The 26,466-nt window shown below is 38.2% G+C and overlaps 3 protein-coding genes across 3 annotated transcripts in view; 2 read left to right on the top strand and 1 right to left on the bottom strand.

Moving 5' to 3' along the window:
* LOC108242231 (contactin-4) overlaps window positions 1-26,466 on the bottom strand; it is a 186,696-nt gene that overhangs the window by 82,210 nt on the left and 78,020 nt on the right. Inside the window, exon 2 of the mRNA XM_017426966.3 lies at window positions 14,409-14,556. Coding sequence (XP_017282455.1) covers window positions 14,409-14,469 — 61 coding nt within the window. The 5' untranslated portion in view covers window positions 14,470-14,556. The remainder of the gene's footprint in view (window positions 1-14,408; window positions 14,557-26,466) is intronic.
* On the top strand, window positions 99-4,532 carry LOC112449729. Its single transcript, XM_025008238.2, has 2 exons — window positions 99-412; window positions 1,639-4,532. The coding sequence occupies exon 2, from the start codon at window positions 1,644-1,646 to the stop codon at window positions 4,281-4,283; it is 2,640 nt and encodes an 879-aa protein (XP_024864006.1). The 5' UTR covers window positions 99-412; window positions 1,639-1,643; the 3' UTR covers window positions 4,284-4,532.
* On the top strand, window positions 1,446-7,715 carry LOC108242233. Its single transcript, XM_017426968.3, has 5 exons — window positions 1,446-4,284; window positions 4,953-6,045; window positions 6,172-6,327; window positions 6,797-6,889; window positions 7,035-7,715. Exons 2-5 carry the CDS (start codon window positions 5,029-5,031, stop codon window positions 7,353-7,355), a joined length of 1,587 nt encoding a protein of 528 aa, XP_017282457.1. The 5' UTR covers window positions 1,446-4,284; window positions 4,953-5,028; the 3' UTR covers window positions 7,356-7,715.

Genomic DNA, 26,466 nt, shown 5'->3' with positions numbered 1-26,466 from the left:
CCTACAAAAAAACAATACCAGCAAAGTAAACAACTTAAGTATAGTGCCAGCTACGTTGTGTCTTCCACTTTATCCATTTGTACACTGGAAAAAGTGTAGCACAGAGTTGTTCATTCAAGCTAATAACTACCATTGAATACAATGTAAAATAATTGACTTGGTTGTGAAAGTCTATTTTTTTGCATTCTGAGGTGTCAATTTTGATTTAGACTGAATTAATAACACTTCTGAAGGGAAGAAAGCAAATATTTTGGTTCCTCTCAAAACATGCTGAAAGGAAATGATGTCATATTTTCAATCTGAGTCACGTGAGAAGAAGTTGGGGAGAAGTGCTTGGAGAGCTTCGTCCGTTTCGGCATGGGGAAGAAGGAATGATTAACGTCCGAGCACGTCATCAAAGAATAAACCTGCGGTAAGTACTAAACTAAGCTGATGTAAACGTGTCTTAACAAGCCTACAATTGTATTAATGCAAAAGACTGAGTTAATGTCACCTGGTTAGCAAGCTGAAAGTCCCGCCTAAATGTGGGTATCCCAGTAAACGCTTTCTTTTTCGCTGGGTTAAATGTGGTGTAATTTCTGAACTTACACGTATTTCACGAGAAATATAACTATGTGTACATTGTTCGGTTGTAGCTGGAATTAATCAAGGTAGGCATAATTCGTTACCAATCAATAGCTTCCACCACGGTTAGCTCGGCTACACGGTGAACTTGACTAGCTTAACCCATGTAAAGCCATGTTAGCAATTAGTTAGTCTAGTGTGTTTATACCACTATGATTGTAAAGTCCCAGTTTGTTAATGGTAGCGAGGCCCGTTGAAAATTAATGGTGTTTTGTGCATGCATTATACTTGTATGGTATGGTCGGTGATGTTTCCCAGTGTTCGCCATGCTGGTTTGTCCAACTGTTAAAACGGTTTCACAGGATATGCTCTCGGTAAGCGAATCTCCTTGTTAAGCCTTAAACTTTTTGTTCGGCTCTACAACTGGTTTTCATGCATTTTGTTCACGACACTGCCCCATTTACTGTAGGTTAAGAACTTCATTTTCCGAATGCATTGTGTTTTCAGAGATATGTCATGGCATGCTGGCAGGTATCTTATGAAGTGTGATTTCGCACGTGCCCATTGTTAAAATATCGTTGAGCCAGTAAAACTGTTGGGTTGCAACGTTCAGAAAAACCTAATGAATGTGGAGACAAGATTAAGTGGACCAAACGATTTAATTAATTAATTTATTTATTTTATTTCAGTCGAAGTGGTCTGCAAGATCAGTGTGGCAGGCAGAGTGCTTCAAAAAGTGAACATGCCAACTTCAACCAAGCTTACTCTATTAAAGCAAATCTCTAATGAAAGGGGGGGGGGGCAAGTACAGTGTTGCATTTGCCTGCAGTCATTTTTACATTAGGGTGGCTCTGATTATAAGAGCGCAGTAGTAGCTATAATGATGTTGAATGAATGAATTTCTGTGTATATCTTAGTTCATACAAAACATGCAGCTCATTGTTCTTTACTACCGCTAGACTCAACATTGTATTTAGATATATAGATTACCAGACTGTCATTAAAACTAAACAAACTAAGATTTCTGTTCATTGCATTTTCTAAATATTTACTGGTCTGCTTTCCTTTTTTTAGGTTGGATGTGGAAATGCAAAGAATGCAGCAAGCATTTTTCAAGAAGATCTGAGATACTGAAACACTTGAGAATTGACCATCGGTTTCACGGTAGGCGGCGTCCCTATCCATGCATCCACGCACAATGTCCCTGTTCGTCCAAGACATGGAATGGTCTTCAGAAACATCTCTCTAGAAATCATCCTTCTCTGGAGTCCCAACAAAGACACTCTTCTTTCAAGTGTTACATTTGTGGAAACAATCAGCTTTCTACTGAGCACGTTTTTTTCCAACATATCTATGAACATCTGAGAAAATATGAAGTAGTCCCATGTATGTTTGATGGTTGCTCATACAAAACCAACATATACAGCAGTTTCCGGAGCCATAAATGGAGAAAACATCAGTCATGCACCATTAATGACTTTAAAAGTGGAATAGTTGTCACGTCACTCATTTCCAATCCATCTGACTATGACTTGAATGAAGAAATAGAGCTAACCACTGAAGAGTCAAGAGATTTGGAAAAGGAAGTTGAACTGAAATTAGCTTCACTTTTACTTAAATTAGAACATACATATTTAGTCTCGGCTACAGCTGTAAATGAATTGCTTGAGGAGCTAGAACATCTCATTGGAGATGTCTCTGTGCCGGGTAGTATAGCAGCAATTAACCAGCATTTGGAAGATAATAATTGTCATGTGGAAGCATCTGTTGTTCAACAATTGGCCACTTTTCTTTGTTCTTCACACCCAATTCATAAAGCAATAGGGAAACAAGGGCCATTGTCTACTAGTTGGAAGCGCAAGTCATATTATAAAAGAGAATTCTGTGTAGTGTCTCCCTTGGAATACATTCTTGATAAAAGAAACCAAAAATCATTGCAGTATGTATCTGTGCTGAAAACATTGCAGCAAATTCTAAATTCAGATGTAATTCTGGCAAAAACTGTGCATTTGAGAGAGAGATATCAGTCACCAGAGAGCGATCAAACAGTATATAGTTGTCCTTTTGATGGTGATTTTTTTCAGAAAAACACACTTCTGTCTGCAGACTGTGCCATTTCACTAAATCTTTATGTAGACGAGTACGAAATCTGCAACCCAATTGGGACATCACGGAGAAAACATAAAATCTGTGCCTTCTATTGGACTTTAGGCAATCTGATCCCTGGTTGTCAGTCTTCACTGTCATCAATTTACTTGGCTCTTCTAGTCAAAAGTGATGATTTGAAAGTGTATGGCTATGAGACTGTACTCGAGCCACTCATAAGTGATTTAATTTCATTAGAAGAGCACGGTGTCTTTTTGCAGAAGTTAGGGAAATGTGTTAGGGGAACGATCCAGTGTGTGATAGCCGATAACCTTGGAGCACATGGTATCGCTGGGTTTGTTGAAAGCTTTTCAAGTGGTCACCTGTGTCGATTTTGTACAGCATCTAGATCAGAAATTCAAACTAAAACTGTAGATAGTGGAGTGTTTACATTAAGAACAGAACAGATTCACTCAGAACACCTTAAAATCCTTGAACAAGATTCTCTAAGTAATTTCTGTGGTGTCAAGAAGAGATGTGTCCTCTCTGAGAAACTCAGTCATTTCAAAGTTACCACGGGTTTCCCCCCAGATGTTGTCCATGATTTATTTGAAGGAATCGTACCGGCAGAGATTGCGCTTTGTCTTTCTGTTTTCACATCCAAGAAGTACTTTACTCTTGCATATTTAAATGAGTCCATACTAGCTTTCCCCTTTAAGTGGACAGACAAAGTTAATTGTCCCCATCCAGTGCCATTGAACTTTGCATCTCGAAAGACAATAGGAGGCAATTCTCACGAAAACTGGAGTCTCTTAAGGTTTTTCTCATTCCTTGTCGGCCAAAAGGTACCTGTGGATGAACCAGCATGGAAAATATTGGGTGACTTAAAAGATCTAGTGGAGCTTATTGTCTCACCTGTCCATACAGAGGAATCAATCGCGTATTTGAATTTCAAGATATCAGAGCACAGAGTTCGACTTCAAGAGGTTTTCCCAGACTACCGTCTACTGCCTAAGCATCATCTTTTGGAACATTATCCTCAGCTAATTCGTAAATTTGGACCATTAGTCTGTCTTTGGACTTTGAGATATGAAGCCAAGCACAGTTTTTTTAAAAGAGTTGTTCGTTATACAAGATCTTTAAAGAATGTTTTGCTGTCTTTGGCGGAGCGACACCAATTTCATATGGCACAGCAGATATTTATGTACCCTCAAAAACCTCTTCTGGAAGTGTCAACTGTCTCAACTCTTTCTGTTGATGTGTTAAAAGAAGATATTGCACAAGCTATACGGCTCAAGCACCCAACAATGGATAATGTGTGCCTGGCTAAAAGTGTCACTTTCAATGGATTCAACTACAGAAATGGAATGATACTTGCACATGGGTCTTTGGAAGGGATTCCAGAATTTACTGAGATCATCCACATGTTTATTCTGAAGGAGAGACTTTTTTTCATTGTTAAGAAACTGAGAGTGTGGCACTGGGAACACTTCAGGGCCTTCGAAGTTGAAGTGAGCCCTACCAATGACATAATACTTGTGGAATCAGATGAACTGACTGATCCATATCCCCTGGTAGCTTACACTGTGGGAGGAGTGCGTTTCATTACCCTGAAAAGATATATTCAAATTTAAGGTATGCATAATATTTTTCTCTTTTTTAACATTTAAGATCTGCATATTCATGAAATCATTCTATTTTAATGTAATTCATTCTACTTATCACTTTTCAAAATCTGCACTAAACTGACACTGTACTAACTTAAAGGTAGAGTATGCATGGTGGGCAGAATGGGTATTGCAACTATGCAGCCCATTGCAACTGTGCTGAATATTTCTAATGGGATATTTTCCAGAATATTTACTTAGTATTAACCTTGTATTTACTAGGTGACAAAAATGCCTACTTGAAATTTGAAATGAATATTTAGAATGGCATGGTGGTGGTAATTATTTGTGAAAAAGGTAACATTTGTCAATGGGCAGCATGTTTTAAGGAAATTAACTTCTAAAAGAATTACATGACCTGCCTCTAATGTGGCATGGATAAACCGTGTGACTAGACTAACCTTGAGGGGCTGACATACTGTGACAATGGACTAACAGACAGGGGCACTTGTACTGATATAAAAGGGGTGCATACGCATTGTTTTATATTAGATTAACTTAAAGGGGCACTGATGCACCTTACTTATTACAACTCAAAGCTTTCATCTCATCTGTATGTTGACACAAGGTGGTTGTGAATGTGAATTAATAATTTCTCTTTCCTTCTGTCTTTCGTTTTATTCTCCTGCCACCCAGGTTTTGACTCCAGCTTCCTGAACATCACTGACTGTCAGGGCATCTACATCAACAACTCGAGATCCAACTTTGCAATATGGCGACTCCCGTCCGACTCCTCATCTTGTTGGGTGACGAAAGCGCTGAGAGGATGGAATTATCAAGGGTGCCGGACACAGTTGAGGAGCTCATTGAACAGGTCAAAAATGTATGCAAACTTTCTGGAGACATCAGGCTGCAGTACAAGGATGATGACTTTGGTGGAACATTTGTTAACTTGAGCGCAACGTCCATGATCAAAGACCTTACTACAATCAAGATCATACAAGCTGCTCCTGATATTGTTCTGAGTTTCATTGAAAGTGTCCCATCTGATCTGAGTGACTTAGACACAAGCCTTTCCTCACGAAACACTGATACAGATGACACGGTCATACTCAGCCACAGCTCTGACAGTGAGGGACTGAGAAAAGAGCCGGGGCCAAAGGAATTCATCATCCCGCCTTTCTCCCTCGAAACAGAAGGTCAACTTCAGCGAGGGAATTCAGAATATGCACAGAACCAAACCAGACTGACACCTTCATCAAAAATGCTGTCCGACATACTGGAAAGATTGGCAGAGAAGATTTTTTCCTACAAGGCGTACCCCACTGATGCAGACCTGAGTGATGTTGCAGAGGCTCTGACAGGGAAACATCCCTGCCTGAGACAACCAGACTCCTTCAATGAGAGTTATGGATGGAAACTGAAGCTCAAGAGCAAGATGAGCAACTACCGCACTCAGCTGAGGTCACATGGACTTTCGTCTGAGCTCATGGTGAACACACTGAAATCCAAATCACGAGAAGATGCTACTCCCTTCCCAGCAAAGAATGTGAAAAAGGCGAGAAGAGGTGAGACCAATTACTATCCTCAACCCAGCGGAGACAGTCCAGAAAACCTTGAGAAAGAAAGAGCATCTCTTCTGACTGAAATAAAGATAAGAAACAATGAGAGAACCATACGGGAGAAGATGGCCAGGACTTTTCAGTTCAGGAGGCAAGAGATTGTGGATCAGAAGCCAACCATCGATAACCTCATGGAAAGATGGCCAGCTTTATTTCAGATGGAAGAGGTACACTTTTTACAACTTTTTGTATACTTAAGCCCATAGATGAGAAAATGTTTTGTTTTTTTATTTTCTTTATTTCACATTATTCTTAAATTTTAAGTGTATTTCGCAATGTTTTCTTGTGTGCAGGTTGATGCAGAGTTTCTGCGGGTTACTGCAGTTCCCCTCCTGACCAGATTTATGGCGCACCTGGACAAGCACTCCCCGCAGCTGCTGAAGATCTTCAGAAAGAAAGGAGGGATCACTAAAGCAAAAACTGCCACGATCCTTGAGTTTCTTGACCAGGTATGATGTGCAGTATATAATTAGCCACTAACGACAGCCCTCAATCCTTCTACATGAAGAGGATGTGCAGATGATGTGCAATTGATGTACATGGCATTGTTATTGTGTGCCAAGTTTTGCACCATATTCACTATCAACCATTTAAAAACAGAAAAACATGTGCCACCTATGAGTACATTAATTTGTAGTAGCGCATAGAAAATAATTTCTGCACCTGTCACTGCACCTGTCACTATAGGAACCCAAACAGGAGCCATCCAGTCTGTCTTCATATTTAAAGAGGGACTACTAGTGACCTCTGGCAGATGTACTAGAATGGCTTTACATTTTCACTGCTTTCAATTAGTCTGCCATGGATTCAGTATTGACCAGGCACACACTGTAAAAGCACTGTTTATGGTAGAGCTGGGAATTAAGTTGCTAGACTAGTGTACACATCGCATAATAACCATTTTGATTGTCCCTAAAGGGTGCTGATGCAGATTTCAGAAGGGAGTGTATCCTCAAAGCTCTCATCATCTACCTGGGAGAACGTGTTGAGGACCTTATAAAGGAATACATGGTATGTCCAGATATTTTCTGTCACAATGATGATTCAACTTTATTCATCACGGGAGACCACCTATGCCATTATACAGTATATAGTGATTAATGAGGTGTGCCAGACTGCAGTTGTTCAGTTGCATATTTCGTATATTTTGCCTCAGGTCTCCCAGAAAGATCAAGCCGAGCAGGAGCTGGAGAGGACCATCATGGCAGTCTTCGTCTTCAGAGAGAATTCAAGCCTTCTACAGCAGCCCCAAGACGTTGGGATTGTCATTGATGGTGTGGAAGTCCTCAATGAGTTGCCTTCTCTTGCAGCTGGAGTGGCAATGCTCTTTGGACTTTGCTATGCTCTTAACATGGAGTATCCACAGGGTTTCAGGTTCACCTTTGAGGCCCTTCAGAAGATCCTGATGGAGCTTGGTTCCAACAAGATGACTTCCAAGATTCGCAAACTCAGTGGTGAACTCAAAACTGCACAGTAGTGTATATTTGTGTGTGCTTAATGTGTGCATGTAGTTGCCACTGGCATCTATTTAAGAGGTAGACCACCTCACAGCACTTTGTTATACAGGCTCACGGGGTCACTTTCATGGAGTGCTTTTGTTGGAATTTTAGTTCTTTGATGATGTTTAGAGATGCAACATTCCTTCAAGTTCAGATGTGTTTGAACAGTACAACAACAGTGAATGCTTTCTGTCCATTTAATTTTGCTTGATAAGCCATATTGTCTTTATTTCATTGCTCTGATGTAGAGCAACAATGACATGTTTATATTTGTTTGTCTGAACATGCAACTTTTTTTGTCCTTTTTTACTTGAGGAATAAATGGCTTAGAAAAAAACTGTTGCTGGAGTGTGTTAAGTGTGATGTGAGTGATGCAAATTGTTTATGAAACCAAGTTTATGAAATATAAAAAAAAAGACTTTCATGGTGCCAATGAATTAATTAATGCAAGGTATATATATTTGATGGGTTCAATTTCAATATATTAGTTTGGTTCCAAAACTAAAATGTAAATAATTTAACTTGGATAAAGGTGAAGAATTAATATTGGGTCAAGTAAAGTAATATGGTTTGAGTCAATATTAAATAGTCATGTTGTACCAAACCACTTTATTTAGATTCTGTGAAGTCAAATATATTAGATGCAACAAATGGACATCAATTTTTTTAATTTAAGCTGGGCCACACTTTTTCCAGTGTAGATATATTTGTTTCTAGATTTATTCACATTACCATAAATATATATATATATATATATGTACATTTTATGCAAACCGTTCTATACAAACGTCTTCAACGGCCCCTCGTTTCTTTAAATTTTGCTTTTCTGTCAGGATTCAAGTGTGCTTAGGGCTCCCTTTGTTCTTCTACCCCATCCATTTACAGGTGAAGGGCAGTTCACCGGGTTGCCTCTTGAGGGTGGTGTGCCTCTGAAGAGATGGCAATTACTCACAGCTGAGCCTCATTCCCTTTGAATATTTACCTACCACTTAAGGCTTAGCCAGGACATTGCTCTTTGTTAGACCGTTGAATGAAAGTTCAGCTTCCAACCCTTCTCTGAATCAGACATTTGCGCAAAATCTGAATTTGCGCCTGCAAAAATCACACAAACTGTTAGTGGATCTGGACCTCTGGGTCTGAACAGATCGAACAAGATCTTTGTCTAAAACCTTCGCATTCAAGGCGACGTGCAGTATACATACCTTCAACAGTCGTTGTGAAAGGACTAGTATGGCTCTGGATCCTGTTTTATTGCACTAGTTTTTAACATTGATAAAAATCTTAAAACACAGCTGTGAATCTGTGAATCTCATTCAAAAAAATAAATATAAATGTGTCTGGAACTTTATCAGACTCCACTTGAGGTAAACTTGAGTTAAAATGTAAAGTCATCAAAGAAACCTCTGTAGATGTCCAAAACAAAACTGTCGCTCTAAGGGTCTCCAGGAGCACAGTGCCCTAAAATCTAATGGAGTTCAAAATCACATGAGTGCAGAACCCCTCGAACTCCTCCAAGAGCAATCCATCTTAACCGAGTCAAATAAGAAATATAGAATAGCTTTAGCCAAATACAGAGTACAAATGTTCTTGAACAAAACCTGACCCAGCATTAAAACCACCAGAGACTGAAGGAAGAGTAAAACAGTGAACCACAGAGCCAAGAGAACTCTAAAAATCTCTCACTGTCCTTCAGCTTCACCAAGGCCCAGTTTCAAATGGAAGAAAACATCTGCTCAGAGATTTGTAAATGGCATATAACAGAGGTTTAAACTGCCAGGAAGCATGCGGTAAACTACAAATCTAGGTGAATACAGCCTTGAGAGATTTATCCAGGGAAACTGGAACTGCTGCCAAAGGAGCGACTCAGAAGTACCAGAATGAGGGTACGCATACTTTCAATTTGTCATTGAGAGGGTTTTAGTGTAAATTAAGAAAGGACTATTCATGGGCTGGTATGAGTATTTGATGTACTCTGACGTAACTGATCCAAGGCCAGGAGATGCCTCCCACTTACTGCTCAGGAGAACAGAACAAAAAACAAAAAGGACCCAACAAGCAAAAATGTTATGGTATCACAGTAACGAAATAATAATAATAATCAACTCTAATTGACTGGGTTAAAGCCCTTTTTGTTTAGTTTGATTAGCTGTGGCAGCCACCTTGAAATGGGTTGGTTCCAAAAGTTAACTTGTTGTAGATGTGCATCCAATATTTACTTCCAGTATGTTTCATTAAAATCCATCCAGTGGTGAGTGAAATATTTTGCTAACAAATATAAGCACAAACGGAAAAAGAGAGAAGTGGGAATTGTACGTGTTTACAAAAGAAACTTTCTCTCCTGAGTTTAGCTACAAAAGGACAGCCAGTCTCTTCCAGGTAAGTTTAAAGTCACATGGAAAGTAAGTGAGGAGAGGTATTACAAAAATAAACACTTGGAAAATTTTCCCTGCACATGTAGAAAAAATTAACTTTTGGACCCAACCTATTTCAAGGTGGCCATCACAACAAGTCAAACTTAGAAAAGACAAAAATGCCTCTAAGTCAGTCAACTGGAGTTGTCCTCCTGTGGCAAGTCGAATTATTACCCAACCTAAGATCTAGAAAAAAATTGCCTTTCCCCAAATAAATAAATAAAAATAAAAATAATCTAAAAACGTTTTTGCCTTTCAGAGCTAAAGTTAAAAGAAAAACAAAAAACAACAACATGTATTTATTTATTTAAAAAAAAAGAGGTGACATTCCCAAAAAATGTTTTTCTTTGCCTTTCAGGGCAACTTGGAATTTCTTTAATTTTTTTTCCACATGTCATAGTCAGGAGAAAAGCTTTTATGAAAAGACTTAGAAAACTAAGCCTGTCCCCAGGAACTTTTCTTGCTTGCCTTACAGGGCTTCAGTAAAAGGCTGTTTTCTGAAGCATATTGTAGAGGACAATATAAATATTAATCACCATAAGCAGCTTGTTTAGTGACACTGTAGACAGTTCTTCACATAAATATGCACCATTTAGTAAGGACCGGAAGTTCTGATTTACATTTTGCTGACTAATATGTCTCTACCTTGGAAACAAGGTGTGTTCCTGATCCTTTCAAAGATACAGGAAGAAAACCAGCTATTATCATTCTTCCTTAACAGTGTCACAAGATACACACAAGAAGCAAACTAAAATATACAGGTGCTGGTCATAAAATTAGAATATCATGAAAAAGTAGATTGATTTCAGTAATTCCATTTAAAAAGTGAAACTTGTATATTATATTCATACATTACATACAAACTCATATATTTCAAATGTTTATTTCGTTTAATTTTGATGATTACAAATGACAACAAATGAAAATCTTAGCAATAAGAAAATATTAGCAGATCATTTAATTTAATTTAACGTAACTGTGCCTATTGTACAGACAATTATTTCTTCTCTTTGTAAAGTAACATTAAGAGCTTGACAAGCTGATATTAGTTAATAACCTAGCTGGGTTCTTAGCTTCTGCAGTCTTACCTTGAAAAAGGGAACAACTTCATAAGCTTGGTACATCTTTTAGTTAAGCCATGATTGACGGTTGCCCACAGGATAAAATGTACAACCAACCGAGAGCATAAAAGTTTCCATTAATTTCCCCCAAAGCTGCCGTACACAACTGAATGACAGGCTTGGAGCAACAGGTCCTATGGCTGAGGTTGTCCCAGTCATCTTGTTTCTTGGCACTTAAATTGTAAAAACGAAAACACTATGTGGTTTTGACACCATGACTTTTTAACACCTTGTTACACATTGAAACCGGTAATCAGGCTTTGCCTTAAAAAGACAACATCAATTTTGCTCATTTAGATTTAAAACCATTAAATAAAACATAGAAAGCCTGTGAACATTTGATAAACTGGAATAGAACGAAAATGTCTAAAATAACTGGAAAGATCAATAAGGAACATAGGAATGCTATTTCATTATTATTTTTATTAATATTATTACATGGATATTTCAATACATTTTTAAGCTTGTCACATAATAGACTTAATATTCAGAATAGCGCTCTCCTATGGTTTTAATTTAATCAGAATGAATCTGTCTGTATACATGCTGCTCTGTAAAGCTTATTTGGTTATTATTTGGTTTGCTTCAGCCAAACTATCAATACACAGGAGTAATTAACCAGCGGTTCACTAATTACTCCCGTGAAATCTAACATTTTTTTTTTTAGCAGATGTGCGATCACACACAGGCACACACTGGCGCACACCCTTCATTTCCTCTGACATCGCGTCATGTGCAGAGCTACACACCGGCGCTGCCGTGGAAAAATTGTTAATTTTTCTTTTTGTTCACTTGAGAGGATGAAAGATGGGATGTTTTTTTTTTTTTTTTATACACATCTCTAACCTTGACTAGGACAAAGAGAGCTCCCTCCCACATCATCATCATTATGATCATCCTAATGAGAGTGGGAGTCTTTGCCTCAGGTTAGGGCCTGTTTCCTCGGTCTCGGAGGGAGGTGTTTCATATTCTACCCTGGTTGCCGTGTCCTTTAAATTAAACAAATTAATGAACCTTTAAAAGCTGGGCTATTTCGCTTGGGAAATGATAGGATGCTTTGTCAGTCTGCCTAAGAAAAGGCCTGGCCTGTAAATACACCAACTGGACTGACCACTGGTAAATGCTGATATACAAATTAAAGGCCTAGCAGTCATACTAAGATCATTCTTATGATGAGAAATGACTGGGTGTTAGCTTTAAAAAATACATTGAAAATAACACTATGCGTGATCTCATGCAGTTTTGCAACACCTCGTGCAGTTTATCATGATCTGTTAGAAGTACAGGTATGTACTGTGAATGGCTTCTAGCTACTACCACACCAAAATACACATCATTATCAGTAAAATTGTCTGAATCTTTTTTTTTTGCATTTTTTTATAGTCAGTTGACGACGGTGACTATCTCAAATTGGTCTGAGTCCACAAGGTAATCACTTATTCATGTTCACCCAGTGATTGCATTCTGAAAGTTCCACTGAAATCTGTTCAGTGACTCATGAGGTATTTTGCAGTATAGGTAAGCACACACACAGACATGAGCAAAAACATTACCCCCCACCCCGTTTGCCTTTCAGCCTCAGATGGAACCCTATTAGGTTTGTATAAATGCATACAAGTACGAGCTCTGACGCATGTATAGAAAAAAAGGTTTAGAGCCATAAAGGGTGAAGTGCGCAGGTCTTCATTCTCTGCTCTGCATCACGCAGACTTTATGATCTGCTCAGTAAAAGTGTTAACTTGAGACAAGATGCTAAATCAGTGGAAACGGAAGCATAAACAACCACGCAACAGGCCCAACTCCATATGCTGCATACATTTCAGCGTATGCTTGTTTGATGACTTGTAAACGGTTGGCTTGAGTTGAGTAAGCAGTATATCCCTCAAATCTGACTGTTGACTGTAAATCTCTAGGCTGCACAACTTACACAAGAGAGCTCTCAGGCAGAGTTTAGCGCCTTAGCTGTAACTCATGCAGGTATTAAGAAACTAAAGATGCATGCTTTTCTGCTTTTTCCCTCAAAGAGAAGATCGTCAGCATGCTTTGCATCCACGCTGTGGTTGGGAGGGGGTTTAGGAATAAATGAGAGTTGGGTTAATGCAGACTTTTACTGCGCGGGTCCACATTTCATGTAAGAGGCGGCAACTGGACATAAAGTGAGAAAATTGCATCATAAAACAAGGAGGCATTAAAAAAGCACAGTGAATACTCTGCCATATGTTAGTCTAACACTGTGCCTAATTGTGAATCAGGTGTGCTCTGAAAGGGAAACTCGGGATGAAGGTAATTTCTCTGATAATTAAAGGCCTAGCATTCCTTAAAGGAACGCATATCACCTAACACCGTAAGATCATCTTATGTTGAGCGGGGATGGAGTTATTGCCATTTTTGTTGGAAAGCTTCATGCAGGATGGTGAGATCTTGTTTAATGAGTTAGTGCTCAGAGTATGTGTTGTTAATGCATCTAAGCTCCTACCACATCAAATTTTAGCAAAATATCCGTAAGATTAGGTGAGTTTTAAAGATTTTTGTCCTCTTGACTGAGGTTGATTAAGCTGTGGCAGCCATCTTGATTTTGGTTGCCTCCATTAGTTGTGGCTGTACATCCAGTGATTACTTTCTGAAAGTTTCCTTTAACTAAGTGCAGTGGTTCATGGAACATTGTGCAAACAAACTTCTTGTTCTTTCTCACACAAATGATTTGGCAATTGTTTTTTTATGCTATTCCTGTCGCGACCAAGACCGCGGCACTGAGCACCAAGCTACCACAGCCCAGATATTTTGCTAACAAACATACAGGGTTAATGCCAACAGTTTGCACCAAATTCTTATAAAGAATTATGGCTCAGTGTGAAGAACTCTGAGTATGTGTTGCGGAGAATGCCCAAACACTACTACACAAGATTTTAGCCTAACATCTTTAAAAATAGATGACTTTTAGCCATTCTTATGTTTACTATTGTTGCACAGCTGTGTTGGCCATCTTGAACAGGGTTGACTCCAAAAGGTAATCAGTTGTAGATGTATATATCTAGTAATTATTTTTTGTTTCAATAAAATTTGTCCACTGACTCAGATATTTTACTAATGTTGCAGACAGATAAACTCATTAAAAAACATTGTCGGCTTCATCTTTGGGTGATAATAAAGCCACTATTATTGTGACATGAGACAGGTTTGTTTGACAAGTTCTTCAAATTGCAAAAACATCACTTCTTTCTTCAAATATTTGGAACTAACTGCAGTTCAGCAGTGAAGTGTTGTTGCTAAACCTGCTGTAATGGAATCAGATTTAAGGATGTATTTTCTGTCAAACTCGTGTGTAGATTTTACAAAAATCCTAAAGCTATTTAAAAATGATCCCTTTAGCGGTTGCTCTCCCTCTTCTTGTAATGAAACTTTATGCCAGGCATAGGTGAGAAAAAAGGCAACCTCCCCCCAGTGACAGAGGTATGCATATCAGGTGTGTCCTGCAAGGACACTTGTCTTGGCATCTCACCTGCAAGGCACTCTTTGAGTGACAGAAGGATTAACAGTTCCCATGGCAACAACATCTTCATTTTCCAAGGTCACAGATTCCCCTTCTTCCCATCCAGCTGACAGGGAGCGGAGAATACTTCCTGGGAAAAATGCTCCTTTGTTTGGTTCTAGAAGAAAAAAGGAGGAACATTAGCTCTGTGAACCCACGGAGATTCAATCTACATCAAGACTTCTAAAAAAACATCTAAAAGGCAGTAGCCTGTGAAAAATTGGTGTGACATTAATAATTCATTCAGCCAAACAAGCAGAGCTTGAATCCCATGCTGTGGGGCGAGCTAGTAGCTGATACTGGAGGAGCTGATATTTAGTGTGTGCACACATTGCAGCTACATTATCTCTAAAGAGCAAGTCGAAAAGTAAATAAATAAAACTGAGTTAGCAACAGATTATCAGCACAGTGCATCTTTCTAAAAACTGCTAGCTTGAGATTAATTTTTGGAAAACATGCATTTTTATAGGAGAACAATCATTTTAACCAAAGAATTAGTGAGAACAGACAAAGTGAACTGAAGTAGGAAAATATAGTAAGTCAGACTGTCAAAAAAATTGTTTTCAAAAACTAAAATAAATTTGAATTACTGGTATTTGAAAAATTACAAAATAAGTAAGCAAATAAATAAATGGCATTCCCTGTAAAACTGTAGTGTAAATTTTGAGTACTGAAAGTCTGCTGAAATTTGATGAACAAATAGCAAAATACTAGCTCAAAGCAAAAACAAGCAAAATGTTAGCTCTAAGTCAAAAGTAATAAAAAACTTCATAAAAGGAGCAAAACTGTAATGAGATCATACAAGTGGAAAAATCCCAGGTAAAATTTAGAAGCAGCATAGGGCTAACTAAACATAGCAAAGGCTAGGTAAAAGCTGAAGTAGCAACAGGCTACCTAAAAATTAAAAGTAGTATAAAAAGACAAAAATAGAGCCATCATGCTGAAGAATATTTCAAAATGAAATGTTTTTGGAGAAATTATGGTGATTTTAATGTATTCTTACGGAGAAAATATTTATTTAGTTTATTTAGTTAATATAGGATACACATTTAGCTGCAGCAATGCTGCCGCTATTCTTACAGTGGTCCATACATCACTTCATTACATCACTAAAACAATTAAAAAATAAACAAACAAAGAAACAAAACAAATTAACTCTGGTGTAATACATTCATTTCACAACCAGGAAAAATATGCGTAAATAAGTTAAACACTTTGAAAAATATAAAAGTTACAAATACCAAAGGTTATAGCACCCATCTAATGAATGAGTTCAAAATTTTAATATATGAATTACTAAAATAGGCAGGATTGATTAGATTGCAAGACCCCCCCCCAAAAAAAAGGGTTTCAGCCTGTGTAGTTCCGAAATACAGATCAATTTCACTTCATCTGTGTGCATAAACACCAATTTCCAAATACAATCAGATGCTTTTTTTCAGTCTGCAGTGAGTTGTATTTAACAAAAAAAGTATTTCTCAAATGCAGCCCTTAGGTAAAGACCAGCCTGATGGAGGACAACCAGCAAGCCTTCTAATGAAAAACAGCATTGCTTTAGGTGTGCTGAATGTGTGACAATTCCGTTGATTTCAGGTAAAAACATCAAACCTGCATTTTAATAATACAAGAGTCTATTTGGAGCTTGTATTCACTCTCCTAAACAATAAAAACAAGCTGGACACACACACACACAAACCACTAAGATCTCAACTGAACAATGATTCATCTTTTTTTTCTTTTTTTTTTACACAGTGTGACATTTCTGTATGATGCTGTAAATTTGTTTAATTTGTAGTTGTGTTTATCACCTTACAGCAGGAGCTGTGATTTCCAGTTAATAATGCGTAACCTGCCAAGTAAATTGTAAAAGGGACAAAAAGTAAGCAAATTTAGTCCAACTATCCATCCATCCATCCATTTTCTTTACCCGCTTCTCCATTCCGGGTCCCGGGGAGCTGGTGCCTATCCCCAACAGTCACTGTGTGAGAGGCGGGGTACACCCTGGACAGGTCGCAAGTCCATCACAGGGCAGCATTGAGACTAACGAGACAAACAACCTTTCACACTCTCTTAGTCCAACTAGAATTTCCATATTCATAAAATAAAAAGCAAGTTGTACTTATTAGGTAAATCTGTGCCAATAAACTAGAAATAATTTTTTTTCCTAAACCTAGAAGCAGTCTAAGAGCACAGAACTCCACCATGGCCACAGCGTGCCATGGTGGAGTCATCATAATTTGGTGCAATCATCATAATTTGGTTTTTGTGACAATCACAACATTTCCTGAAAATTTCATTCAAATCTGTTCTTTATTTTTACCTGGTCTTTGCTAACAAACAGACAAACAAACCAGCGGACACAACCGAAAACAGAACTTCCTTGGTGGAGGTAACAAAAAGGTCACATGTAGGAGAAGCCAAGTTTTTAACAAAGGGGTCACCTTTGACCCCATGAACCTTAAAATCAACAGACATCATCTTAGACCCATGAGGTGTCCAACTGTGCAGTTTGACATTCCTACATTACTTTGTAATTAACTAGAGCACTAGGTCTACTGTGATGTTGACCTTAGATGCCATAACCTTGAAATCAATGGGGATCACCCTTGACATATAAGGTGTCCAACTGTTTAATTTCCCTCTGTTACACGGTTGCATAGTTAGAGCAAAAGGTTATCTGTGACCTTGATCTTTGACCCAGTGACCTTGAAATCAACAGTGATCACCCTTCACTTATAAGATGTCCAGCTGTGCAGTTTAACATTCCTACATCACACTGTTGCAGAGTTAGAGCATTAGGTCTACTGGAATGTTGATCTTTGACCCAGTGACCTTGAAATCAACAGTGATCACCCTTGACCCATGAGGTGTCCTGCTGTGCAGTTTAACACTCCTGTTATACAGCTGCAGAGTTAGAGCACGGGCTGATCTAAGACTTTGACCTTTGACCTTGAACTTTGGCCGGATCACCACCAAAATTTAATCACTTGTTCCTTCTTCCATGTTTGATGTTTCCTGAAACTTTCATGAAATTATGTTCAAGTATTTTATTTATTTATTTATTTTTTAGTTTAAGAGAGTTGTTGCTTTTAGTTAAATTAAAAACCCAGCTAACTGTTTAAAGGCAACAAAACAGTAACATTACCAAGAGGGATAAAGACTTTTTTGCAAGGCACTGTAAGCCAGGACCACAGTACACGTTAAAACCTGACTGATTGCTCTAAAATGGAGAGAGCTTATTCATGCAAACTGCAACAGTCTGGCACTAAAGGGTTTCTAAGCACCTTCTTTCTATCATGGCTGCTGATGCAGCTGTGACTGCTGACTGTGTTGAAAAAGAGCCAAATCAGCGAGCCAGACTACACAAACAAACAAGCTGTTTTCAGATTGTTGGCATCCATCTGTCCTTTCACCTCTCTATTGTTTGCACAGTGAAGCTCGCATAGCACATATTTGCACACAAGTCACTTGTTAAACTGTGTTGTGGACAAAAAAGAGAGAGAGTGTTGAATTGCTCAGCCCAAATATTTAGCTGGTAATGATTATGTCACATTAATCAGATTTTTTTAGGCTTTCACAGGGTTTAGCAACTGTTAACAAAGCCAGTCTGAACTGAAAACACAGCAGCATTGTTAAATCTGAACTCAAACTTAGCCCCCTTTTGCTCATGTTTGTCGTTTTGACTTTAAGTAACCTATATAAAGTGGCTTAGACAGATGTATGTGTCAAAAAAGAACTAACTAAAGAATGAAGGAGAACTAGATTTACTCTGCTCTTCATTGTTTATTCTAAGAGAGCTCATCCAAGCTTCATACTGTCAGCCGTCATTATCGATTCAGTTTCCATATTTTTAATCTTCTGACCCTTCGCTCGTCATTCTGCCCACCAGCTTGTCGCTAGTCTCAATCAAATAGAGAGTAGAGAGACTGACCAATTATGGCTGATTTAGGCGATGTCAAGGCTGATGGAGAAGGAGGCGAACCTAGAGCGCAGACTCATCTTAATTAAACAAAACTTTATTTTAAAATAAACAAACAAAAACAAATTGCTGGAGAGGCAGCAAAACTAAACTTAACAAAATACAAACACAACAAAAAGGCGAGGTGAGGCAAGGGAGCCAGAAGACAAGAGACAAAAGACAAAAGACATACCAGAGACTATGAACCAACAGGGAAGTGGAGAGAGTGACCAGGTTTTAAAGCAGAGGATGATTATAGGAAGTGGGCACAGGTGAGTGATTACAATTAGCATCAGGTGAAGATGGGCGAGGCGGGAAGACAAGAGATAAACAGAGGAGAAGTGCATGATGACAGAACACAAAAGGCAGAAACAATACAAAAACAAAACATAAAAACAATAACCCAAAATGCAAAAGAAATCACAAAGAAAAAACAACAAAAACCCAATTCCTGACAGGCGATGCCTTGCTGTGCTAGCACATATTTTCCTGTTCTGGAGAGCATTAGAAGCAAAATCCCGTGTGATATTGTTAAATGTTGTGAATGCCTCTCAGCTACATCCACATCAGAATTTAGCTCAATATGTGCAAAACCGGAAGAATTTAAGCCATTTTTGTGTTGGCTAATGTAAATAAGTTGTAGTGTCCAGTTTGAATTAGACTAACACCAACAGTTATTCAGTTATTAGCCTATATCCAGTGAAGACTGTCTGAAAGTTTTGGATAAGTGGGTCATGAGAAATTTTGCTAACAGACAGAAAATTGTAAAATGTTAAGCGAAGTCCTTGCACAATGAGTAGCACTTTGAGCATATGTTGTGAATGACTTTCATTTACAAACCCATCAAATTTGAGCTCAATATCTGTAAAACTGCTTCAGTTATAGCCAGTTTTCTGTTTTCAAGGTCAGTTGGGTGTGGCGGCCACCTTAGAATAGATTGGCCCCAACAGTTAATCAGTTATAAAGGTACAGCCGGTGATCATTTCCTGAAAGTTTAAATAAAATCTGTCCTATGGTTCAGGAGATATTTTGCTAACAGACAGACAGCACTGACTACAAAGCTTAAGTGTAAACCTTTAAACAAAGATCTTGCACAATCTGTTAGCACTCAGAGTATGTGTTTGGGGCCAGTCTCTGCTATCACCTCACCAAAGTTTAGGCCAATATCTGTAAAACTGAGTTATAGCTAGATTCATTTTTTGTAAAGTTGTTTGGCTATAGCACCCATCTTGAACCAAGTTCACTCCAGAAGTTTATCACCTGTAGATGTCTAACTAATGATTACTTTTTGCAAGTTTCGTTAAAATCTATCCAGTGGTTTACAAGCTTTTTTGGAACACACACAGAGACAAAAACATTATCATCCACTTTGCATTTTTTTTGTTGGCAGGTGATAATAACACTGAATGCATTAGTTACTCAGAGTTAGGTGAAGGGCTTTTATTTAGGATTCTACAAAATTTGTAATCAATGTAAAATGCTTTCCAGATATCATGTCACAATGCCAATCTGTAATCAATAATGTTATGGATCACCAGCTCTAAGTAATTCTAATCAATAGGCTTTAAAATTCAGACACACTCATTGACCGCTGTGTGAGGATTGGAGCTTAAAAACAAAACACACTAGATAAAATTACTTTAAAAAAATTACAAATTCAAAGTGTTTCTACTTTTTACTTACAGAAACATCATCCTTCTTAGGATGTTAGATATATCTGAAATGTTGATGCAATTTCAGAGTTTTTATTTGCTTTTTATTCTGGAGTTAGAAATTAAGATCACCTTTTGCTGAGAAGGGGCAGAGTTATTGTCATTTAAAACAAACCTCCCTCCGTCCTTCAATGTCTCTGTGTTTATTCCTTTATTGTATGCTGCTTAAATGTTGCTCCCTCCCTCCTCAAGTGTCTATGTGGCATTAATATTGCAACATAGCTGTGTCACTGCAGGACACAGCGTGAAATATGATTTTTTTTCTCCTCTGTTTTAGATTTCAGTTAGCCTCTTTGGTAGTTTTAGTTGGCATTTTGTACATTTAGTTAGCTGTTGGTACTTTTAGTTAACCTATTTGGTACTTTTACTTAGCCTTTGGTACTTTTAGTTAGCCATTTTGGTACTTTTAGTTAGCTGTTGGTACTTTTTGTTAGCCTTTGGTACTTTTAGTTAGCCTTTTTTGGTATTTTTAGTTAGCCTTTTTTGGTATTTTTAGTTAGCCTTTTTTTGGTACTTTTAGGTAGCCTATTTGGTACTTTTAGTTAGCCTTTTGGTATTTAGTTGGCCTTTGTTACTTTTAGTTAGCCTTGGGTATTTTTAATTAGCCTTTTTGGTACTTTTAGTTAGCTGTTGGTACTTTTCGTTAGCCTATTTGATACTTATAGTTAGCCTTTTGGTATTTAGTTGGCCTTAGGTATTTTTAGTTAGCCTTTGGTAATTTCAGTTAGCCTATTTGGTACTTTTAGTTAGCCTTTGGTACTTTTAGTTAGCCTATTTGGTACTTTTAGTTAGCTGTTGGTACTTTAAGTTAGCCTTTTTTGGTACTTTTAGTTAGCCTTTGGTACTTTTAGTTAGCCTTCGGCATTTTCAGTTAGCCTTTTTTGGTATTTTTAGTTAGCCTTTTTTTGGTACTTTTAATTAGCCTATTTGGTACTTTTAGTTAGCCTTTTGGTATTTAGTTGGGCTTTGTTACTTTTAGTTAGCCTATAGTTGGTTATTTTTGTGCTGACTAATGTCAATTACCTGTGACTTCCATCTTAAATTGGGTTGACTCCAAAAGTTAATCAGTTGTATATGTACTGCCAGTAATTACTTTCTGAGGGTTTATTTTGCCAGTTTTAATAGCAGTTTTAAAAACTAGTTATGTCTCATAGTAAAAAAATGGGATGGCTCTCAGTTACTAACATCATAGCTGCAGTAGCTCGGTGATAAGTGCCGGGCTCTTGTAATCTTTAGGTTGCAGGTTTAAGCCCAAGTTGTGTCGGGAAGGGCATGTGGTTGTTACGGTCACTGACCTCTAGGGGCTCTCTTCATGAGAGAGCTCTCTTTGTGTTTCAGTTCTACCTGGCTGCCACAGGTGAAATGTGTTGGAGCTTGTCAGCCACTCCATAAAGGTCTCCATGCCAGAGATGTCAGGCCCCTTTTTCCTTTTCCCCGGGCCTTGATCTGCAGTGATCATGTCGGGCTGCTGACGGCTGTTTGTGGAGTTTTGGGTGATCCTGTCTGTGTGAGCTGTATTGTGAATAATCAAGTGTCTTAACTAAAGTTTTGTGTTTCTATCCACAGTGGAAGCTGGTAGGGGTTCTCCGCCTCTTTTTGTTCTACAGTGTTTTCTCCTGTTTTTTGGTTAGTTAGGGAGTTCAGGATTTGTACCTTTTTTCAGTTCTCCTCTAGAAAGGCATTGGTTTATTTTCTAGTTAGCAGGGGGTGTTTTGTTTGTTGTTTTGGCCTGGGAGACCCCGAAGCTTAAAGCTTCCCTGTGTGTTTTTCCCCTCTTGTGATGGAGGTTTTGTTTTCCCCGAAGTGTAAAATAAACTGTTTTTCGTTACCGACATCAACTGTTTACTAGTACTGATCTTGTGTTAATTTACCAATTTCCCCTTAGTCGTCCTGGGGTGGGGGTGTAACAGTGGTGTAAATTTGCCAAATCTTTCATGTGAGTTCACTCGCTATGGTGAGCCCCAGCAGGAGGGAGCAGTTGAAAGCAAAACAATACCACAACAAATTGTAGGTCAATATCTGTAAAATTGGCAGAGGTAAAGCCAGTTTTGTCTTCTAATATCTGTCGGATGGTGGCAGCCTTTTTGAATTGGACTGACTTCAATATTGATTCAGTTGTAGATGTACATACAATTAATAGTTTCATTAGAATCCGTCAATAATCCGTAATTCACAAGATATTTTGCTAATACAGCGAACAAACAAGCGCACACACACACAGACAAGAGCAAAGCCATCACTGGCTTTTAGCCTTCATCAGCAGGCAATAACTACCCACATGATGCTCCCATAATTCATTTATGGATGTGAACCAGAGGCTTATTATTTGCCAGTGAGGGAATGCTTGATTAAGTATGAGATTTTGATTATTATTTAGTGGGATGTGAGGATACGGAACCCATTCAACTCCATTGCAGAGGTTGACTAACAAGCCCCTACAGCTTTAGGTCATTAGTAGACTTACTCTGCTTAGTGATCGATGCTCATTTGTGTTCTCCATAGTCAGCTGTCCACTTTCCCTTTCAAGCCGATCAACTTTATTTTGTCCACTTCCACACAAATACAGCTCGTGTTTGTTTAGCATGCACGGTCACACCCGGAGAAACTGATTGCATTTCCACATTGCATAAATAGCTGCATGCACAGCAGCTGTTTATGCATTGTGTGGAAATGTGCCGGTAACAATTACGTCAGACATCTAACAGGATACTCTGGTCCTTTTGGAAATTACGTCCTGTCATATAGTTATCAGTAGTTACTTCCTTATCAGCTATGACATCAGTCATTGAGCTAGTATGAAGAAAGAGGCAGAGGTTGTTGCCCAGGCTGGGCAAACAGATAGCCAAAGAGAGCCCCTTGTTTATTTTTTTTTAAGGCTTATAAAACAACTCTCTTAAAACTGACACAGCTGTAAAAGTGCACCACGTTATCTTTTTGTAGCCAGGTGATAGATGTACAACAATGTTTTACACTTAGGTGTAAAGGTACCCCTTAGAGATTTAGAAATGCATTAAAATATGGTGCGTGTAACATATATCATATGTAAATGATGTCACTTGTGTATGCTGGGTTTTCTTTTATATATACTTTTGCACATTTAATGCACTCAAAGCAGTTTCTTGCAATGTTTTGTGTAATTACAAGGTTTAGTCACAAGGGGACAGTGTAGCTCTGGTCAATAACAGTTTTTCCAAGATTTTGCCTGAAAGCATCTTGGTAGAGATTTCCTTCCTCCTGGTAATCTCACTGTTTTGATGCCTTTCAACGTTTACTTCCTTCAAGCTTTAATTACCAACAACAAGGTGGGGTAAGGTGGGTACTAGGTATGTGAAAATTAACCAATATTTACGAATTCACAGATACACATGTGAACAATGTGATTAGATTGGCAGACTTATATATTATATATTCCGCTTGTTCATATAGGCACATACTTGCCAACATTTGGGAATGTCATTGTGGGACAACATAGTCCTTTTTTGGTCAAACTTTAGAAAAGGTGTTATGTACGGGATATTGACAAATCACATGAGATGTGTTAGTGCGAGGACATCTCTTAATTATAACCCCACCAAAATTAGCTCTTTATTTGTCATACTGATTGAGTTAGAGCTATTTCACGGACCTATTTCAGTCCAGATCAGTTTCCAAAGCCAAAAACATTTTGGTGGATTCCACTCACCCCCTACATACCCAGTTCATTCTTGTCCCCTTAGGTAGGAGATGTGGCCTCCCCAGGTGTAGAACAAATTGATTGAAGAAGTATTTTATTTTCACAGCTATTGGCTTTTTAAATAAACTATAGATTAAATGTTACAATGGAATTGTTGTCGATTAAATCCCTTCTAGTTATGCTGTATGCTTGTTTAACTTGTGTTTTTTTATTGCTGTAGTTTATCCCTTTTTAATTTAATTTAATTTTTTTAATGAGTGTGTGTTGGTTGTCACTACTATTTGTGGCAAATAAACTAGTGGCAAATAATTCATGTTGTATGCTTGGTAAACTTGTGTCAGTTGTATTTTATATTTCCTTTATTATTTTTATGTATGTGTGCTGACTTTATCACTACTTGCTACAAATAATTTTAAAATTAAAAGTGAATTGAACTGAATTGAATTTTTGTGTTAGCTAAGGTTAGTTGTAGCAGCCATCTTGAATTGGGTTGATCATAAAAGTTAATGGATTGCAAGTGTACATTTAATTATTAAATTCTGAGAGTTTCACTAAATTCTATTGACTGGTTCATGAAATATTTTGCTAACAAAGTATTGATTGTAACAATTAATGCCAAAACTTTAGGCTAAAAGTGTGGGGCACGCCCCCTAAATCTGACAGGAACATGTTTTTAACCCAAAATTTTGCACAGAGGCTTTTTTAAATGTATTGATGATAGCAAAGTTGAATATTGTTACAAAAAAAAAAAAAAAGAAATATGTTTGAAATAACACTGACAGCAAAGAATACTCTTCTACAGTATAGAACTAAAAAAAAAAACAGACAAAAGTGTTTTACTATAAAGATGGTTATTAGTTTGTTTTGTTTCAACCTGAAGTGTAAAATAAACCAGTGGAGTTTGAAAACAAAATATGTCTGGTTGAACGATGTGTGTGCCCAGTTGATTTTTTTTTTTTCTTTCTTTTTTTGGGGGGAGTTCCGAAGAAAATCTTTGGGAACCACTGGGCTAAGATGTTGCACATTGTGTAGTTCTTAGAGCATGTGTTAAGGATGACTTGCAGCTACTAACTAACCAAATTTTAGCTAAATAGCTGTAAAATTCGTTGGGTTACAGTCATCTTTGTGTTTCCTAAAGTCAGATGGTGGTGACGGCCATCTTGAATTGGTTTAATCTAATGATTTGGTTGCCAGTGTATTGAGCCTCATATTGTACTGGCCACTGTTCAGAAATACACAATCTTAGTAGGCACGGTTCCCCTGTCAAACAGTGCAACTCTGTTTTAATGATGTATAGGTCCTTGGAATCCTTGGGGAAGCTGTCATTTGGTCATTGTCCAAAAATTTAAATTAGTTGCGATCCTTGCCATGATTAATTTATTTGCCCTAAAAAAGACACAATGATAATAATTCTTGTGCCCAGCAGATGCTTGGTTGCAGGTGTTGGAAATACCAAATGGGATGGGGCATGGCTAATGGTTCCTGAAAGGGACACAATCAATCGTGGATAATCCCTGATACTGTAACACCCCGAATTAGACACTCATAGCCTTTCCTCCACTGCCCTCCCTACCTTTTGATGCTAAGATAGCAGGGGAGAAATTATTAAACGAGGGGTGGATACTGACCCGGATAAATGTAAGTATCCACGTTGAAGTGCAGCCCGTTTAGGGGAGATTAGCTTGCCATCCTGGAACAGCCAAATTAGGCTAACGGAAGGGAGGGGGGATAGAGGGTGTCCTGGGAACTCTGGTGAGCCATGTTCCACTTCATTACACTCTGAGTAATTGGTTAAATATGTGACTACATAAATTATCTTCTGAAGTCTTGTGAGTATTAATTAAGACACCCCCTCCCCATTCTTTTGAGGAGTGGGGGATCCCAAGATAAAGGCAAATTTCGGCATCACAATGGACCTCATGAAGACATCAGGCTGACACTGCTTTACTGTGAGTTGGAGATTGGAAACATACAGTCCTTCTCACTGTAGTAATTGTTGCAAAAACTAATGTTCAGGCCTAAATGTGCCTTCACAGTTATAGGAGATGAAAAACAATATAGCTGAAAAAAAAAATCTTCCAGATCTCAAATTACAGTCCATCTGAGATCCTGTCAGTGCTCGAGGAGTATAAACTGAGCTGCAGGTGGTAAACTGTCCCCACTGGGCATGTGCATTCTGCTCTCTATTATGAGATCAATACAGACCAAGGAAACAAATATTTATAGAAAATGATCAGTTTTTAGACTCTGATAGTAACACTTTCAAGGGAATCTTAAAACAGCATGTCCCCATTCTACAAATCTCAACTGATTGCACTTATTTCAGTAACAGAAACCAGAAAAGCAAATGTACCTTTTTAAGACTATATCAATTTTCACACTGAGTGCCTTCATCCATCCATCCAACCATTTTCTTTACTTTCTGTTCCATGTAGGGTCACAGGGGCAGTGGTGCCTATGTCCAAGGATCACTGGGCAAGAGGCGGGGTGCACCCTGGACAGGTTGGATCAAAGGTTTCTTTGGCTCATAACAATTCTTTTATTTATAACAGAAGATACCAATTTTCCACTGGTCCACTTTTGTGTAGTGATAGGGGAAATGAAAAGGTTTAAGAACGGCAGACTTTACATGGTGTCCAGTTGCACTGGGCTCCCACTGTCTTGGCTCTGGAGTCAATATTGTGG

This window comes from Kryptolebias marmoratus, linkage group LG4 (assembly GCF_001649575.2).
Source record: "Kryptolebias marmoratus isolate JLee-2015 linkage group LG4, ASM164957v2, whole genome shotgun sequence".
NCBI lineage: Eukaryota > Metazoa > Chordata > Actinopteri > Cyprinodontiformes > Rivulidae > Kryptolebias > Kryptolebias marmoratus.
The sequence above is the reverse complement of the archived record's forward strand: the minus strand, read 5'-3'. Positions and strand labels throughout refer to the sequence as shown.

Coding starts and splice junctions, on each gene's coding strand:
- LOC112449729 (XM_025008238.2), top strand. CDS start 1,644: ATGTGGAAATGCAAAGAATGCAGCAAGCATTTTTCAAGAAGATCTGAG.
- LOC108242233 (XM_017426968.3), top strand. CDS start 5,029: ATGGCGACTCCCGTCCGACTCCTCATCTTGTTGGGTGACGAAAGCGCT. Junction 6,046..6,171: donor CTTTATTTCAGATGGAAGAG/GTACACTTTTTA, acceptor TCTTGTGTGCAG/GTTGATGCAGAGTTTCTGCG. Junction 6,328..6,796: donor TCCTTGAGTTTCTTGACCAG/GTATGATGTGCA, acceptor TTGTCCCTAAAG/GGTGCTGATGCAGATTTCAG.